General features: G+C 39.9%; 1 protein-coding gene across 3 annotated transcripts; it reads left to right on the top strand.

The window, feature by feature from the left end:
- Positions 1-1,303: 1,303 nt before the first annotated feature.
- Positions 1,304-20,226, top strand: LOC134679167 (peptidoglycan recognition protein-like). 3 transcript variants are annotated; one of them, XM_063538041.1, is made up of 6 exons: positions 1,304-1,793; positions 14,736-14,834; positions 16,501-16,662; positions 17,467-17,674; positions 18,989-19,101; positions 19,924-20,226. In XM_063538041.1, exons 1-6 carry the CDS (start codon positions 1,601-1,603, stop codon positions 20,193-20,195), a joined length of 1,047 nt encoding a protein of 348 aa, XP_063394111.1. In that variant the 5' UTR covers positions 1,304-1,600; the 3' UTR covers positions 20,196-20,226. The 3 variants fall into 3 exon arrangements, with proteins under 3 accessions (XP_063394111.1, XP_063394113.1, XP_063394112.1); XM_063538042.1 differs by lacking the exon at positions 14,736-14,834 and having other exon boundaries at positions 1,306-1,793; XM_063538043.1 differs by lacking the exons at positions 14,736-14,834; positions 16,501-16,662; positions 17,467-17,674; positions 18,989-19,101; positions 19,924-20,226 and adding exons at positions 6,718-6,870; positions 8,952-9,522.

The following is a 20,226-nucleotide window of genomic DNA, read 5'->3' as shown; positions in this document are numbered from 1 at the left end:
TCCGTTTTTTCCTTTTGAGGTAGGGAACCCTAAAAACGTGCGTTATAAATATGAATCCCCATTTACTTAATCCTTTTTACTTAGCAGTTTGATAGATAGCTAGTGAAGAAACATAATCAACGTGTTTAATAAGTACAGTAAAATTATACATTTTGCGTTTGCGTTTGCGTCAAATCCGGTAGTTCTGATTTTTTGCAGACTTATTTATGATGTTGGTCCAATGAATAATCCAAGTTGGTGACCTCGAGCAATTTTGTCAAAAATCGAAAAACCTGCGAAAATTTCGCTTTATGTATAGTTTTGGGCGATTCTAACCCTAAAGGACTAGTTTTTGATAGTACCTTCCTTAGACGTTTTTAAAGAAGACTAAATTTTCTACAATAGAACTGTCTCTGTAGATTGAATAGTTTCCGAGATAAAGGCTATCAAAATTTAGATTATTTTGAAATTAAGCTCGTAAGCTAAGTGAGTGCAGTAGGTATATACACTTTTGACTCAGGCGATGCCGCTTGGCACGATTGTTCCTAAAGTCAATCAAAGCTGATTTGGCGCGGGAGCCACGATATCGTATCGTGTGCCTACGCCCCAAAAAGGGAGGGGAAAGGGTCGGATCCCCAGGTCCAATCTAAGCTATATTTCTTCCTGCTCGAGCGGGAAGACCGAGCTAAATATAGCAAGGTATGTTAAGATGCCTTGCGATAGATATTTTTTGGTAAGATATATTATCGAACCCTCCGTGACGGGCTTAAGTATGTCTCGCGCCGGGGAATTACCTACGAATAGCGCCGCCTAAATAATTCAAGGCTACCCAATAATTTCGCGGAGAACCTTCTTACTTATCAAGTTATGTATGACACTAGCAAGAAACACGGCAACGCTAATTTAATATTGAATCTTATCACGCATCAACACACTTTATTTAAACTAAGTAGGTACTTAGGTAGTTTGCTAAGTATCGATAATACAATGAAATAAATAGGTAAGTATAAAGCAATTCTGTAATAATTATTGTAAACCAGGATGTTTAAAACAATCTGATTCGTTAAGACAGGTGTTTTGCTGTATTCAAGTTCTTTTAGATATGTTTGTCAACATTGTCTGTCTCGGAGGCTCCTCTGTAGTTCTGTTCCACACAGGCACAATTCGAGAAGGAGTATATATATAAATGTATTGCACCCATTTGTTGACCGGCTGATAAAAAGTAAATGCCCAATTCTACGAACGCGCCGACTGCGAGGTCGAGCCACCACCACGAGTCTGACGTCAGATAACTCGGGAAACCCGGCCTACAGCGCGGCCAGTGGTCTAGAGAACACACTTCATGGTACCGGCCGTAACTCACGATCCGTGCGATCTCTCATTTATTCACACTGTAATTTATTTTATTATTTTACAAAATTATCCTCAAAAAGAGACGCAAGATACTCACGCGCGGAGAATGAGGGAGACATTAATAACAATAAGTAACTAATTAGTTATAAACATTATCACATGTAAACAGGGTTTCGCGCAGATTATGTTTATCGCCGGCGTGAAGTCAGTCGCGTTCTGAGACCGGCGCAGAGACATTGTGTGTGAGTCATTGTGTATCGTTAAAGTGATGTGGTCGCCCAGTGAGCAGGGCATGTCTGGCTCGGAGATGGCGGTGGCGTCGAGCATGCCGCCCACAGAGCTGGTGGCGCGGACGACGCCCGTGGTCTCCACCATGAACATCACCAAGTCCTCGCGGGTGCACATCGGCCCGAAGTTCGTCTCGGTCACGCAGAACGTTGAGAACGCTGAGCTGGTAAAGGGTGAGTAATAGAACTATTTAGATGATGCGCCTGCGACTCTTACTTGTTTGTTTTTCAATACGCATGGCCCATTATTTATATTTGTGACAAGTACTTTATATTTTTGGCACTTAATCTGACTAAACTACTTTATTCAATAACAACATTATATCAATACAAATTATCAATAATTCGTCCTTGTTGTACGTTGTACCAATACATTAGTACAAGTGAGACAATTATATATGTATATGTATACATAGTTAGATACCGTGGGCTTGAAGAAATTGTAGTGTTGCCTTTAGGTACTTATATCATATAATTTCAGTAGGTAGGTCCTAACATACCCATTTCATTTGATATCATGTGTAAATGTGTCTTATTTCCCTTGTGTAACTAAATTGGCAAAATTGTTGCGAACACACTCCAAAACACCTTTTTAGGGTTCCGTACCCAAAGGGTAAAACGGGACCCTATTACTAAGACTCCGTTGTCCGTCCGTCCGTCTGTCACCACAGGCTGTATCTCACGAACCGTGATAGCTAGACAGTTGAAATTTTCACAGATGATGTATTTCTGTTGCCGCTATAACAACAAATACTAAAACCTACGGAACCCTCGGTAGGCGAGTCCGACTCGCACTTGTCCGGTTTTTTTAATTATACTGCTCTAACGCTTCATTCCCCATGACAAGAAACCTGCCTGTGTAAGCAAGTTTTAATTTGAAGCTTAATACCAAGTTAACCATAGAGTAACTTATACATACTAGGCCTTAAACAGTTTTTTGACAAGTTTTCACTATGACATTGATGCATCAAGGCGGTTTGTTTACAGGTGGCCTACCGCGAAACAAGCAAATCGAAATTTCGTTATCTGAAGAGGCAAGAGTGATAGAGAGGCAGAAACCGAACTTTTGATTTTCGTGTTTCGCGGTAGGCCTTGTGATTGGATAGTGATGCCCTCTACGCAGTTTTGCGTAATATTCCCTATAGCTGTTACGGCAGCCCCACCACGCATAAAAACTACCTATACAGGTATATTGATTGGCCTTTTAATTTAGAGCTTTGCGACTCTAGCATTAAGATATACTTTGCGAAGTTTAATTGATGAAATCGGCTTCTCTCTGAACACTATATATATACCTACAATTGCCACTATATTTATTTTATGTGTCGCACGCCGCATCCTTCGATCCTTTGTCCTGTTGTCCTGCTCCGATACTAAGGAAAAACAGAACAAATACGAACACATTTAACTCACAGAGATGATTATAAGTAGGTACTTACATATTAGCACCTAAGTTAGGTCTGAAGTCTGTTATAGGTATAAATATTACCTATTATCACTCCTTGTTTATCTAGGTATTTTATTATTTAGTATTGAACATTAATTAAAAAACTTTTGGTGGCAATTAGTTAGGTACGGGGATTTTTTCTCAGTTGTTCCCAATGGTGCTAGGAATAGCCCCAAATTGTCAAAATTATACTATGTACCTACTTACTTGGGCGCTTAAAAGCACACTGAATACCGCTATTCGCAAAATAAATCCATAGTCGCAGATACGGTCTACTTATGGAGCGTTGTTTCATCGGCTACTATGGCTACTGACTGTGCCTATTATTTTTACAAGACTTAACTCACAGGTTTGGGTCAAATCTTGCAAGCAAGGTTTATACATTTCTCCACGTCCAAATGACGATCTACTTACTAGGTACGAGTACTTACGTTCTTCGATGATAAAAAAAACGATTAGAGTCTGTACGGAAAAAGAAGAGTCGTGGAATGTATTATATTCCCATAAATTTCACAACTCTTTCCGCACAGACTCTATATGTACAGGTAATTATGAGTTTGGTGACGAAGACTTATTTTATCTTAGAAACTACCTATGGATTAAACAACATTGAATCTGACTGACCTTTCGAGGAGTTAAACCTCTCTATTTAACCCCTCGATTCCCAGCCATGGACGATGTCGAAAGAGGTTTTTGACTATTCGTACATTTTGTATGAAATCGCGTGTGCGACATCGTGTCGCATGACTAATGTTAACTTTTATCATATGAACTTCCGACTTATCAGCCGGCCTAGCCAAGGTTACAATCGCTATCGCTTCGACAACGAAAACCATTATGTCTCTCTATCACTCTTCCGTATTAGCGCGACAGTGACAGTTGCGTTTCGATCGCTGCGGAGCGTAAGCGATTGGCATCTTGGCTACGCGGCCAGACTCGGTAAATCGGGACTACCAACATACATAATGCTCTACAGAAGTTAGGGGGTTTGGTCACTTTTCAGTGCTTTGGAGGACAATTTCTCTCAATAGGTTGAATTTGGGCAGCTAAAAAATACGTGTCTGTTATTTTAGACTACCCACCCTATATATCTATATATATCTAATGTAATACCTTTAAACGAGCAATTCTTATTTATTTATTTAGTCGTGAAATAATAATATATTTTGGGGATATTGATTCTCGAAAACGGCTCTAACGGTTTCGATGATATTTGCTATATGGGGGTTTTCGGGGGCGATAAATCGATGTAGGGTCTTACCTCTGGGAAACGCCTATTTTTATTTATAGTATTTTATTTGTTTTTCGAACTAACCTCGGTGTCCCAGATATTTATAAAGTATATATAAAAATAAATCCAATGGGAGCCGGACAGTTGGCAGGCGTGTCTCACTCCGCGATTTCGTCGCTTTGCTACAGGTAGCTAAAAGTACATCCGTTCGGCCCCAATTTGCGTGGCGCTGTCGCCACCTAGCGGCCATATCTGTGCTGATCGTAACAGACGCGTTTTGTTAGAGAGTGACTAGAGTGAGTCTTCTGTACTTAGTACTATTACGAGTATTTATTCTGTGCAGTTGGGTCCTTGCCTTGGTAAACGGACTCTACCTATGAGTAACAATGACCTAGGTCGGTGGGTAGCTGGCTCGGGGGCTCCACAAGACGCTCAGCAAACGACTAAGGCAGGCCACAGGTGACCCTCGCGCAGCGCAGGCAGCTTTCTCGCGCAAAGAGTGGCCATAGCAATCCAGCGCGGGAATGCTGCCTCCGTGATGGGCACCCTACCAAGGGCGCAAAATTTTGATAGGTATTTTTAATTTTTTAGCTTTAGTTATCTTAATTGTAGTTAATTTTAGTTTTATATTCATTTTATAACACTTATTATTAGTTATTATACAAAAAATAGAGTTCTCTTTCCAACTAATATTGTCACTACAAAGATTGTGATTGTCATTCTACTTAGTTCTAGCTATTTTTAATTTAACTATGAACACGTTGGGGCCTAGCTTTCCTACTAGACGAACTCGGTGTACCTACAGCGTGGCCCACACCCTTCACGCTTCCACTTCAACCTAAGCCTAGAAACATAAATCAATTATTAATCTAAGTAGGTAAAGTGCCTCTTGTTCCGCGACTGATCACCAAGGAGTGTCTATAATGTAACCTACTATTAGGAACGTTTGAAGTCGGTGGCGCTGATCGTCACAAACACAGGTAATCTTATTGAATGTCCGACTTTAGTACTAGATAGCGGCAGCCGCTTGAACTAATTTTACTCCATAAGATTTAACGTAGAAATTTCGACAAAATGAGGGCAGCACCAGTCGTACACATAGCGAATAGCTACGACATTCAAATATTTAGTACCTACTACTTGGTACTACAAACCGGAATATTCGTTGCATGTTTGCTGTTCTTTGACCAAATATTTGACATTCATTAATAATAATCACGAACACTGTTCACACACGGCACGGATTCAAAAAATACTCAAAGTCAACGTATTTGCACAAACACGTGCGAACGGCTGTTAAACGACCATGTAGGTAGGCATGTGTGACCGCAATAATATAAACTCACGCTAGACAAGCCGGGGCCGGGCCGGAGCTTCCTCCGGCGCTTCGTTTTCTATGGAAAGCACCACGTGATCACCGTCAGCCGTCATAGAATATGACATGTAGGACGCCTCGGGTCGGGCCCGGCCCGGTCCAGCGTGAGTCATGCTTTATTGACAAAAATATATTACCGAAATTGAAAAATGAGCAAATAATGATAGCTTATTTACTTGGTTGATAATAAAATTTCAGCAGTATGACTTACACATTGTGTTGTAGTAGGGTCAGTAAGGTCATTTACCATGCACTTTAGTCTCAGGCGATGCCCTGTCATGTTACTGCCACGCGCTATAAATTATTTTTTTATTACAAAAAAATGTATGAATGCCTACTATAAAGTGATATTTTCCAGAATAAAGAATACATGGGCTACATCGTCCAATTTTTTATTTAGTGCAAATCGCCACGCTGTGATTGTAACATCCAAAATTGTCACAAAAAATGACATAACATTTTCATTTTTTGTACGAAAATAATTTTTTTTGTATGAAAAAGGTATAATAATTATTTCAAAAATGAATTCCTCGTCCCTAAGTTATACGAAAATGATATATAACTTGCCCTAGTAGCTAAGACTAGGAAGGAATATAGCATAGATTGGACCTGGGGAGCCGACCCTTCCCCCCCCCTTTCTTGGGGGGTCTGCATGGTACGATCTCCTGGCTACCGGGCCAGATCAACTTTGTTTGACCTAAGGAACAATCGTACCAAGCGGCATCGCCTGAGACTAAAGTGCATGCACTTCCATACATTTGTGTTCCTTACTGACCCTACTATTGAAATTGATATGCATTGTACGAGGTTCTTATACAATATTTTTTCTCTCTAATGCTCCGCCTGCAATCTTCTCTGCTTTGCCCTAAGGTTGACTGGTAGAGAATGCCTCATGGCATCAAGTTCGCCTTTTGTATACTAAGTTTTTCTTTTGTGCAATAAAGTATAAATAAATAAATAAATAAAAAGATATTAATATTTCCATTGAAATATTAAATTGATTCTTGCAAAGCGCTAAACAGTATGTTGTTTGGTAATGTTTCAGGCCGAATACTGGGCCTAGAGTTGGTGGCGCCGATGAAATCTAACGGCCTCCGCTGTAGCGTCGCCGTGTTTGTTTGCTGGGCCCTCGTGGTGGCCGTCGGCCTCGGCCTCTACCTCTTCCAACTCGCCACCAAGCCCACCAGACTAGACCTAGGTAATATTCGGGACATGGTTCCCTATTCTCTTTACATACAATAAAAAACTTTGATCGCTAATATTTTCTCAATTAATCCACTCTAATTTAATATCGATGCCTTGACACACTTGTATGTTAAGGGGCCCACTGATTAACAGTCTGCCGGACGTTACCAGCCTGTCAGTTAGAACAAAATTTTGACAGTTCCGAACAATTGACAGGCCGATACCGTCCGGCGGACTGTTAATCAGTGGGCCCCTTTACTTTTGGTTTGTTACATACCTACAAACAGTTCTTTCTGCATGTTAAATTTTCTTACCAAATAACTACCATCACTACATAAAAAAAAAATGTGTATTGCCAAAAAAAAAAAGAAAACTTACAGTATAAGTACATTATAGCTTAAAACAACAATTATTAATACTAACAAGTTTTACAAGTGCAGGTCAGCCTTTCTTTTGGTACATAGGCAATGGGCACCAGTCTCAGGTTTTGCTAGATTGGTGGTATTATCCAGCCCTGATTTTCAGCCTGATCCCTCTGGTCGGAAGGCGTTTGGCGCGACTGTGTGTGCGTGTGTGTATGTGTGTGTGTGTACCTAGAAGGTGTGATTGTTACAGGAGTGCTTGTGTGTATGCTATACATATACATAGATATCCAGTACTTTATTTTTATATGAATATATATATATATATTATTTATTATTATTTATCTATATTTTGTACACTAAAAAAGACACAAAAAAACACAACCTACTAAGTCAGGGGAAGGTTCTGTTTTTGTAACTCGAGAAGGTGTAATTTTACAAGTTTTTTAAATTTTATCAAGGGCATATGACTCGACATCGTTACTAAAAAAAAAATACTCACAGAGTCAACATGTAACCGAACTTTCAAGTCTTTCAACACCTTAATTAATCCAGTAACTTTGTCGAATTTTGTAACCTGGCTATTTTGCGTCAAATCCGGTAGTTCTGATTTTTTGCAGGGTTGTTTATGATGTTGGCCCAATGAATAATCCAAGTTTGTGACTTCGAGCGCCGAACGCAACTTTGTCAAAAATCGAATAAACCGCAATTTTTTTAGATTTGGGCGATTATAACCCTAAAGTTAGTTGGTAGTAACTTCCTAGGGCGTTTTTAAAGTAGACTAAATTTGCTACAATACGACACTAGAATTATCTCTGTACATCTAATATTTTCCGAGATAAAGCCTTTCAAAATTTTATAATTTTACATCAGTTCTTAGCTATAATTTAAGTGTTAGGTAGGTAATTTATAGGGAATTCATCACCGCCACATTTTCAATAAAATTTATTTTTTTCAAAATAGGCACTCATTCATTTTTTTATGGAATATAAATATTTTGTAGAACGTGGCGGAGATGAATTCCATATAAATTACCTACCTAACCCTTAAATTATAGCTAAGAACTGATGTAAAATTATAAAATTTTGAAAGGCTTTATCTCGGAAAATATTAGATGTACAGAGATTATTCTAGTGTCTTATTGTAGCAAATTTAGTCTACTTTACAAACGCCCTAGGAAGTTACTATCAAAAACTAGTACTTTAGGGTTATAATCGCCCAAATCTAAAAAAAAATGGGGTTATTCGATTTTTGACAAAGTTGCGTTCGGCGCTCGAGGTCACAAACTTGGATTATTCATTGGGCCAACATCATAAACAAGCCTGCAAAAAATCAGAAGTACCGGATTTGACGCAAACGCAAAATGTATAATTTTACTGTATTAAATCGGATCATTTCAAATAATTTGACACATACAATCCAAGCGTTTTTGACATTTCTGAAGCTCATTTAGAGTTCGGCCTAGAAAAATCTGCATCGATCTTGATAGCCCACGCAGTGCAAGTGTTATTTATACGTCATAATTTCATAGAAGTTTGACGTTTAAAATAACATTTGCACTGCGTGGGCTATCAAAATCGCTGCAGACTCTTCTTGGTCTAACTCTCAAAATTTTTATTATTACGATTATGACCATACAAGGCATCGCATTTTAAATAACCGATAGTCATGCTTCTTACTGTAACTTGGAACTAAACAAGCATAAAATAATGCGTATTTTTTTTTGGATTAGGTCTAAATGAAACCTGGTATTTCCGACGTGACGATTGGCAAGCAATGCCTCCGTACAACACAGACTACTTGTCCCTGCCAGTACACAACGTAGTCATCGGCCACACGGGCACAGGCTATTGTAACCAGACTCGCCGCTGCATCGAAACAATGCTAGCAATACAACAAGACAATCTACGGAGAGATTTTGACGATATCGTCCCTAACTTTTTAATCGGCGGCGAAGGAACGGTCTTCGAAGGGCGAGGAGCAAACGTAGTAGGGGCAATGGTGAAGGGGTACAACTTAAAGAGTATAAGCATCATGTTCATGGGAGACTACAATACAGACATGACAGCTGATGTCCAGTTTGCACACTTGGGGATTCTGATAGAGCAGCTGGTGAAGGACGGCGTGCTGCACCCAGACTACGTGGTGCACGCCCAGTGCCAGTTGTCGCCGGACACGGTGCAACCGGGACGACACGTGTTGGACCACTTACACCAAGTGCCGCATTGGAACCCCGCGAACACGGAACATTGTCTTAAATATTTTAGGACTTCGTAAAAAAACGCATATTGTGATCTGAAAAAGTGAAATGTTAACAGACTATAAACTCAAAGGTCCTTGGAGCTTCTAACTGGTATATGGTGCGACTACGATCGAGAGGGAATGCGATCGAGTTCACTTCACGCAGTCGCTAACTTAAATGTCAAGTGTAAACTAGAGGTAACCGTATAAATTCATGGGACTTAAGGTAATTGTAAATATTAGAAGATAGAAGATGACACGATCGGCATCACCCGTTGTATATTTTTATTATTCTTTGTTATCATAAGTTTGATGTGGGCATTGCAAAATGCCGGCTTTGTCTTTATGGTATTAGTAGATTAACTTAGATTATCTAGACTGATAGCGAACAAATTTCGCAGCCAATTGATCTCCTAATTAAATGTTGTGTTTAATTTCCCAGTTTATAAGAATCAATTAACATGGAAATATTGTTTTAAAATCATAAAGTTTAAAGCTACGAGTATGTAGAGGGAATAGGGCATCATGGAGGGCTACGCCATTGAATTTTTATTATTAGGTACTACGTTCAGAACCAGTATTTTACCATGAGTTGTTGTTGCCCTACAACAAACTATGGAAGCCGAGCGCGAATCTCATGATCCAAACGCGTAAGTTTCATGAATTTCACGGCGCTTACGATGTTTTGGGGCGCGAACAGAGGGGCTACCGCGAAAACCGAAATTCGCAAATTGCGGGGATTTTTCTCTATCACTAATTACGCCGTCATTTGCGAACTTCGATTTTTGCGGTTATAGCCCTGGTTGCGATTGCGACAATTTCATTGTTTGGTATGGCTTCTCTATGGTGATAATAACTCAATGGGCTACGCCTAGCTGTTAAAGTCTGTGCGGAAAGAGAAGTCTTGAAATGTATGGGCACCAAATACAATTCATTTCATTTATTTCTATAACAATAATACATTGTGTTAGAAAACTTACGAACAATTATGTACACGACTCTTCTCTTTCCGCACAGACTCTACCTACATATGTTTAACTACCTTATTAAGGATTTTTGAAGGAAAACTTCTTTAGCGGCGCTGGGCACTTTTTGAGGTGGGGAAAAAATGATAAGCTCAAGACAGCGATCACGTGACCGTAACGTTTAGATGGCCACTCATTTAGATGGCATTTAAATCAATAAAGAAAAACTCAATGACATTACATGAAAACGGTTCTAATCTTGTACGGGTTGAAATACGAGGATCTCACAGTTACATTCTAACTTTATATCACTCAAATATAATTCAATAAAGCTACAACTTGATGAAATCGCTGATAAAAGTGAACTCTAGTACTGGTGAATAAAACTCAAAATATCATGACCAAATATATTTAGATGCGAGGTCTGCAAGGTAACTTTACAATTTCTATTCGAATTTTAAACAAGCTCACTGACCAGCAATTTCGGAACTAAAGTTTTTCAATAGAAAGGAGGATGGGTCAATTATACATAGCGCTGCAGACATTTTGGACTAGTCATTGAGTTTTCACTTCAGTCGACACTCCCGGAATGCAACCCGTTGTTTTTTTAAAGTTAATGTATTAAGTTAGTGTAATGGTATGTATTATTTTAAGTGTTATTCCCATATTCCAAAATTTTTGAAGATAGGTATTAAGCAAGGCAGCAGTCGACTTTGTTTTTATGTTTCAACAGTGTTGTTTTGTGATTCACCATTTAGGTAAATGTCGAAATAAAAATCTGCCTTGCTAAGATTTGAATGTGTTGTAAATTTGGTTTATACAGTAAAGACAATTTGGTTATTAATTTTATGAGATGGTAAGTCTGGACCTGGAAATTATAAAAATGTAATTAATTTAATTTCTTTTCATTATTTAACAGATAATTAACACACTGGTGTTGTAAGGATTAGTAGCTAGTTAGCATTATTTAGTGTTTAACTAAAAAAAATAAGGAAGTACAGGCCGAATCGGCTCTTACAAAAAAAGTGATTTAAAATATTGTCTATGACTGTGCGTTGCAGGGTAAGAAGACTAAGAAGATAGACGTATAGGTATTTACAGTGCAGTGTAGTGTAGAGTGGCGGTATCAATGCAATATGACAAATATTAACTCTTTATCATCTCGTTCTGAGTTGCTCTGTGATTTTATTCGCCTCGATCTACCCTACTGTAGGTTTTGTCTTATTGACCTTATTGTAAATTTAATAAACCCTCGACAGGGTTATAACATCGCTACCGCACTGTAGACTGGGCACGGTCGGAAACGTGTACACACCAGGCAACCATAACTCGGGAGCAAGTTCTTAGCGCGCCATGAAGGCTATATTATTATTTTCACCACACCAGCTCGGAAAGGCTTATTTTGCACTTCGAAAACTGATAGCAAAGTTGCATTTTATTCACATGTGAGACAAAGTAACCAAATGCAAATTTTGAGTAAGTTTCTTATGTTTGCTGGTAGAATTGACTTTTAAATGATGATTTTGGATGACAAATATTTAATAACATTGATTTGGATTTGATTTGGTTTGATTTTGTTTGATATTTCACATTTAAAATTTGCTTCGGGTTGGTGTGGTGAAAAATTTTGTGTTTCATTCAGGGGCAAATTTTGTTTAACCCTCGTGCTTTGAAACCCTCGCAACGCTCAAGATTCCATTTTTCGAACCACTCGCTACGCTCGTGGTTCAATTTTGGAATCTTTCGCTTGCTCGGGTATCAATATTAGCACGAGCGGTTAAACAACAACTTTGCCCCCTTGTAAAACAAATACCTAACTATTATTATGTTCAATACTAAGTTCATAGCAAGTTTTTACGGAATAGCGGTCACTTCACTTCTTCCCCTTTCGTCTTAACCATCGGTACGTTAAGTTAGTAAATAAATGAACTCCTGATGTCTTATGTCCTTGTTCCACCTGTTGCACATAGCATCCTTGATATCATGATAACATGTTTGATATCTCACTTCCACTTCAGGAGTAGTAAATCATTGGTATAATTTAAAACGCAATAATAATTACTTTAATTCTTGTTTTGGAAATTATATCGGGAGAAAGCCTTTTATTATTTAATTTTCCCTGAATATCAACTTGAAAATCATTTAATGTGGGAGACCTATATGTTGGCGATTCATGAAAACTACCTTGGTGATGGCCGCTGCCACCTTGCCCCATTCCATTTTCCAACTGCACACATATGCAATTACGGACATCGTTCCATAATGGAGCGTACGTTCAAAAAACCGGGCAAGTGCGAGTCGGACTCGCGCACGAAGGGTTCCGTACAATAATGCAAAAAAAAAAGCAAGAAAAAAAACGGTCACCCATCCAAGTACTGACCACTCCCGACGTTGCTTAACTTTGGTCAAAAATCACGTTTGTTGTATGACTTGTATGGGAGCCCCATTTAAATCTTTATTTTATTCTATTTTTAGTATTTGTTGTTATAGCGGCAACAGAAATACATCATCTGTGAAAATTTCAACTGTCTAGCTATCACGGTTCGTGAGATACAGCCTGGTGATAGACGGACGGACGGACGGACGGACAGCGAAGTCTTAGTAATAGGGTCCCGTTTTACCATTTGGGTACGGAACCCTAAAAACGTAAAGAAAAAGAGAAAGTGCCGATTGCTAATAACTTCTTATCAGTAACTAAATGCACTACCTCCTGCCTTTTATTACAATTCTGAAATTAGTCATAATCCTTTCATTATAGTTAAGTTTCGGAACGTGACGTCGTTTGAAACGCGCGGTCGAACCGCCGGAACTCCCTAACCTCTTACCGTTTCACGAATTTTATACACCAGGATACCATTTCCGCCTAAGAGGTCGACGTAACTAAGCACGGGAGCATTGGGACACAAGTGTTGTGAGCGTTATTTGATTATAGAATTTATTACTAGACCATAAGGTTGTTATTTCTTTACGAGCCCTATAGAGTTATATCGAAATGGTTTCAAGGATAGCGTTACTAGGCCAGAGGGTGGTGACCACCCGTTGCCCCCCGTTAGCATAAATGTACCTACAAATAAACTTCCTATGTAGTCGTGAATGCACTAGACTGTCTAGACATGCGCACTGCAAGCCCTAGATCAAGGTAAGTGTGCCTTATCCAGAATAATGCATTTCGAATTAAGTATTTCAACCTTCCTTGAATCCTGGCTGTTACCATAAATACTATATACCAACTAAGACTTAAGGAGTTACTATCTGCAGTTTCCAAGTAAAAGGTACTATTGTCGTAGTCAAAAAAAGTCTACGAGGAGCAACAGCCATGAAGATTTCTTTGTATAGTAGAATAGAAGCCATCATCCTTATCGACACTTGACAATGTGGTCTCTTTCAGTCTGAAAATCGTGCAATGTGTTAACATGAACACAATATTTCATGTCAATAATGCCTCAATTTATACTTCAATGGTTCAGCTCTTGCAAGCTCCACCCTAGCAATTTAAAATTGCTGCAACCTTACTTTCTAGAGCTTTGGAAATTGAAATCAATGAGGTAGAAAATAAGACTCAAAAGTCTACATGCATTTCTCAACTACACAGTGTGCAGTTTGAACTGAACCGCTTGCAGTTATGCACTCCTGGTGGCTTGATGCACATATTTCGCGACGTTGCGTCACTGCCGGTGTGCTGCAATTGTTGCATATTGCACAAAATGTACTATGATGATGAAAATTAATTTCACACAAAACTGACATTTTGATTTTCCTGATCGATTTTCCTGTCGTTTTTAGGGTTCCGTATCCAAACGGTAAAAACGTGACCCTATTACTAAGACTCCACTGTCCGTCTGTCTGTCTGTCACCAGGCAGTATCTCATGAACCGTGATAATAACCGGACAGTTGAAATTTTCACAAATGTGATGATGTTTACAGTTTCCGCTATAACAACGAAAACTAAAAACAGAATAAAATAAATATTTAAGTGGGGCTCCCATACAACAAACGGGTTATTCGCAGACGGTCTAGAACGCAAAATGACTAGTGTAATATTTTGCCTATATCACTTCTAGTCTACATCGCGAACGCAAAATGCCTACATCATTTTCGTTGTTTTACCTTTACATAGATAGATTCATTCGGTCATTTTGCGTTCTGGACTATATGCAAAATATTACACTAGTCATTTTGCGTTATAGGCCGTCCACGACTATACCCAACAAACGTGATTTTTTGATAATGGTACGGAACCCTTCATGCGCTAGTCCGACTCGCGACTAAGTATTTAGTAATTTAATAAAGTAAAAATGCTTTGTGATAGGTACGTCGTTGGAACATCTTCTGGAAGCCGAGGACAGCGAAACAGAGTTCGATAGTTGGCGCGACTACCAAGAACACATACGTAACCCTAGATCAACCAGTAGGTGGCGAGTTCTATTTTGGGTCTACCTGTCTATACAGCCTTCAGTTAAAACCGTAAAATGCTCCTTATTTTTAATGATGTGGTTGTAATGAATAAAATAAAATAAAATGCCTAAGTACCTACAGCAATTGTTTGACATTGAATCAAAATAACGTAAAATAGGTTTCTTATTTAACGACGTCGAAGCTTTCAGTACTTACTTTTTTTTAATTTCCACATGACTGACACACGACACACCCCGCCCGCAGTCATAACACAATACAGAATTTCCCGCTACCAAATTAAAGTTGTCATTAGGTAGTCGATTGGCTAAAGTAAAATTTTATGTCAACCCCGGTCAATTAGACCCAAGGGGGTCTTATTTGATTTATAGGAATGAAATCCCAGCAAGCTGTAAATCGTTTAATACCTTTAACTGGTCCTAAATACGTGTAATCCGAGTTTGCATAATCCCAGAAGGTGTGCGTTTTTAGTAATGGTGCGTTGTATCTTTGTGATTATTTTCCATCGAGCGAAGGTATAGTAGAGAAAGGGCTCGAAATTTATTTGTATTTTTTGGCAACCCTACTGTAAAAACCGGCTAAGAACAGGTCGGGCCATGCTCAGTGCAGGGTTCCGTAGTGACCCGTCCGTCACAATAGGCTGCGTTGAACGGAGGCTATTAGTAAGTATTATGTACGAGCATAGAATAAATAATAGTACTGGGTACAGAAGACTCGATCACTCTCTAACAAAACGCGTCTGTTACGATCAGGACAGATATGGCCGCTAGGTGGCGACAGCGCCACGCGCGGCTTATAGCAAACCCCAAAATTGGGGTCGAACGGATATACTTTTAGCTACCTGTAGCAAAGCGACGAAATCGCGGAGTGAGACACGCCTGGTACGAGTACCTACAGTCTGTGCGGAAACAGAAGAGCCGTATACCATGTATTGGTTAGGTTCCCCATATCTTCCAAGACGCGTCTCTTTCCGTACACACTCTATTAAGTCAGTACATACCTACTTATATATATCACAAGCATAAGGTGTACCTTCGCAGCGCTGTGTCTTCTTTTTGCGCGATCATAAAAACGGCTTAACTGATCATGTTCGCTGTAGTTTTCATTGAATGTCTTTATTAAGCTCTATTTTCACGATTCCTGAGCGAGATTATTAGGGTGGCGAGCGAGTCGTGCGTAATTCTTTATATGACAACAATTTTTCCTTTTTACAATTAAAGAACAATTTCACAATTACACGTAGGTAGATAATAGTAGATTGTGATACAAGTGTTGGTCATTACACACGAGACGATATTGTGTGTATATTCCAAAAGGGCCCCAAATTCTGATGTATGTATGGTTTAAGACGGCCCTGGTCATAGTGCCTGCCATACCAGCGTCCCCGCCACCAACTACTTTTAGGGCCACTTGCACCATCCCACTAACCCGTGGTTAGGCGGTTAAACCATTAACCTAGTGTCAAATTGTACTGGTAACCATGGTAACACCAGGTTTAACCAGTTAACTCGGGTTAGTGAAATGGTGCAAGTGCATGGCCCTTTGGCAATAAGCTGTCAGTTACAACCTGACACTTACAGAATAGCGATTTTATTTATTTCTTGAATTATCTCCTCTCGATTGTGTTTTTTTCTCGATTGACCTGTTGTATGTGTTCGCAGCGTACTCGTGTCCGCAGTACGTGTGGACGGTGGTGCGCAACACGTCGCGCGCGGAGCGGCTCTCGTGCGCGTGCGCTGCGCTCGCGCTGGTGCTGTGCTCGGCGCTCATACTCTATTTCACGCTCGTCGTCAAGAGGGGCGAGCTTAACGTCGTCGATAGAGGTAAGGCTGAAGCATACATTATACATAGCTCGCTATTACCATGATCAACACTGTTAACCGACTACTTGTACAGTCGCCATCAGGAGTAGGTATCGGGTATATCGGGGCGGCCGTAGCGCTCACAAATATCTGAATACGCCTCTATTGTCAAGGCGTTAGAGTTCGTGTTCAGATATTTTCAAGCACCACGGCCGCTCCGATATATCTGATGGCAACTGTATAATTAAGTCTTAAAGATTATCTTATGCTATCTATTGCTGTACTAGTATCAAGTAAAAATATATTATCCGGCTTATCAATACGACTATATCGAATTACATAGATATGTTTATTTAAGTACATTGCAAATTCTTATCAATTTGTTTGGTTTGTTTACTTAATTCTTGGAAGACGATAAATTGCATGGAGTCGTATCAATGGTATTCGATATTAATTAAGGTTAAGGTAAATAATGACAAAACTTCTGCATTACAACTTCACATGAATAATATCACGAAAATTCAGGATTCACAGTAGGAGGGCAGTAAACCCTGGTAGCGAAGATTGATGGTAGGACCGGCAGTACGACTGCCGGAAATACTACCAGCATCTTTGGTACAATACCACAGCCGCCATTTTTAGAGATCCGTACAAAACTTTATTCACGGAGCTCTCATTTAATTTATTTTAGATTTACTTCGGTATAAGTAATTTTAGTTTCAGTTCAGAGTTTCCGGTTCTACTTATAGGACTATAATATTACGTCAGTATTTATAATACATATTACTTTTTAACAAAAAATGAAAAAAATCTATCATATCTCAGCCCCTCACGAGTGGAACATCACCCGCGAAGACTGGCTGGCGCGCGACATGACGGGCAACAACACGGTGGCACGGTTCGCGCCGCTCAAGCTGGTGGTGGTACAACACACCGTCAGTCCCGAGTGCCACCGGTTCACCAACTGCGCCGCGGAACTGCGGAACTTGCAGAACTACTTCTTGGAGTCGAAGCATCTTGGATACGATATACCGTGAGTGTACTCATCAGCCGGCGTAGCACATTGGTGCGACAGTATCTCGCCGCGAGAAAGACTACCCGTCCCTCCTTAATTAATATAGTTAGACAATGACGGGTAGTCTATCTTGCGGCCTACTGGTGGTATCAGAACTAGACCTTAATAAAAAACCGGGCAAGTGCGAGTCGGACTCGCGCACGAAGGGTTCCGTACCATAATGCAAAAAAAAAGCAAAAAAAAAACCGGTCACCCCAAGTACTGACCACTCCCGACGTTGCTTAACTTTGGTCAAAAATCACGTTTGTTGTATGGGAGCCCCATTTAAATCTTTATTTTCTTTTGATTTTAGTATTTGTTGTTATAGCGGCAACAGAAATACATCATCTGTGAAAATTTCAACTGTCTAGCTATCACGGTTCGTGAGATACAGCCTGGTGACAGACGGACGGACGGACGGACGGACGGAGAGCGAAGTCTTAGTAATAGGGTCCCGTTTTACCCTTTGGGTACGGAACCCTAAAAATGTGGGTTATAAACCTTACTTGCTTAAAAACAAACAACGAACAGGACAAAATCGCCAAACGTAAACTATGCGTCGTTGCAGAGTTCCGTTCTAATCGTCATCAGCAATTCCACTTCATCAAATGCAAGTTCTTTTAAAATGGTTTTTGAATTTTATGTAAACAGGTTTACATAAAATTTACAGAAATTGAGGTACAGTCGCCATCAGATATATCGGAGCTACCGACTGTACAAAAGCGAACTTATATTTCTATCAGTATCAGTTATCTTTGCTATCGCGTTGTCGCATTTGTCGCTTCTTAGAATAACGCCAGACGAGGTAGGTACGTACTTCCATATCGAGTACATGCGCGCATTGGTTCCGTTACAATATTAAAGCATGGCAAGATTATATTACGCCTTCGCCATTCAACTTTTAACGAGCAATGCAAGTATGTAGAAGTTTTACACCTACCTAGATATCAGTGAAATAAAAACCGGGCAAGTGCGAGTCGGACTCGCGCACGAAGGGTTCCGTACCATAAAGCAAAAAAAAAAACGGTCACCCATCCAAGTACTGACCACTCCCGACGTTGCTTAACTTTGGTCAAAAATCACGTTTGTTGTATGGGAGCCCCATTTAAATCTTTATTTTATTCTGTTTTTAGTATTTGTTGTTATAGCGGCAACAGAAATATATCATCTGTGAAAATTTCAACTGTCTAGCTATCACGGTTCGTGAGATACAGCCTGGTGACAGACAGACGGACGGACGGACGGACAGCGAACCTATTTCAGCTTATTTACCTTATAAATGTATTTAATCAGGTACAATTTCTTGATCGGCAACGACGGGCGCGTGTACCAAGGCCGCGGTTGGAACCGCGAGGGCGCGCACACACGTGGCTACAATCGGTGCTCCCTCGGCGTCGCTTTTATAGGTACCTACGTGTTGACGTTGTATTTTTTAGCAGTTATTTAGCTATACAGGGTGGCTATCTTGGTGGTATACAACTTATTTTTGCCGCCTTTTGTTTTGGCGGCAAATATGACAGTAGTTGCATGAAAATTACTTCGTGTAGATACGGCAAATTTGTTAAGGAGCGTTTACAAGACACGATGCAAGACACATGGCACGAGCCGCAACACAATAGAAACATTAAAAAGAACGTTTCCCGGTCGATTAATTTCGAGAAACGATTGATGGGCCCCCAAGATCGCCTGATTTAACAGCTCCTGAGTTTCTTCTGTGGGACTATCTTTAAAGGACGTCTACGCTAACAGGCCAATTTTAACAATTAAAACAAAATATTCGAGACAGTCACTGAGAAAAAAAAATATAAAACATACAACCGAATTGATAACCTCCTTCTTTGATATTTGGAAGTCGGTTAAAAACGCAGGAAATGTGTGAAAATGTGATTAAAAGGGTTCATATCTGCCATGCTGCTAGAGGTGGACATTTGTTTGACATTATTTTCCATATTTAACAGCCGGCACTAAATACTATATTTAACAAGAAGTACTTAATATTTTTTATATTTCAAAGAAATTACAAAAACTAAAGTGTATACCTGTTATTTGGCCACCCGACATAGTTACTTCGACAACGCAAGCATTTAAAAGGATACATCTTGTCCTGTGAAGACATCTTGGCCCCGCGGATGTTTGCGTCCACAGCACGTCTTCACAGACCAACTTGTACCCCTCTGTTGCCTCTGCTGTTGGCGTGCAATGTCCCTGTGACAATCGAATCATTACAGGAGACTACAGGGAAGAGCTGTCGGTCCACAGCCGCGTGACCGACCTTCAGCTGCAGCGGTTCGACATGCTGCTGGAAGACGGCGTGACCCTGGGCTTCCTTCGCCCGGACTACTCCATCCTACCTGCTAAGGACGTCCAGGAAAGCGCCAGCCCCGGGAGCAACCTCTACCGCGCTTTACAGAAATTAGATCACTACGAGAGAACCTATAGCTTTAGGAACATGACCTGTGAGGCGATATACGATAAATTAGGGTTACCTTATCATTTGTGAATTAGTTTATTAATATAATTATGACTTTTGT

The sequence above is a fragment of the Cydia fagiglandana genome, chromosome Z (genome assembly GCF_963556715.1).
Source record: "Cydia fagiglandana chromosome Z, ilCydFagi1.1, whole genome shotgun sequence".
Lineage (NCBI taxonomy): Eukaryota > Metazoa > Arthropoda > Insecta > Lepidoptera > Tortricidae > Cydia > Cydia fagiglandana.
Note: the sequence above shows the minus strand (reverse complement) of the source record. Positions and strands in the feature narration are given on the sequence as shown.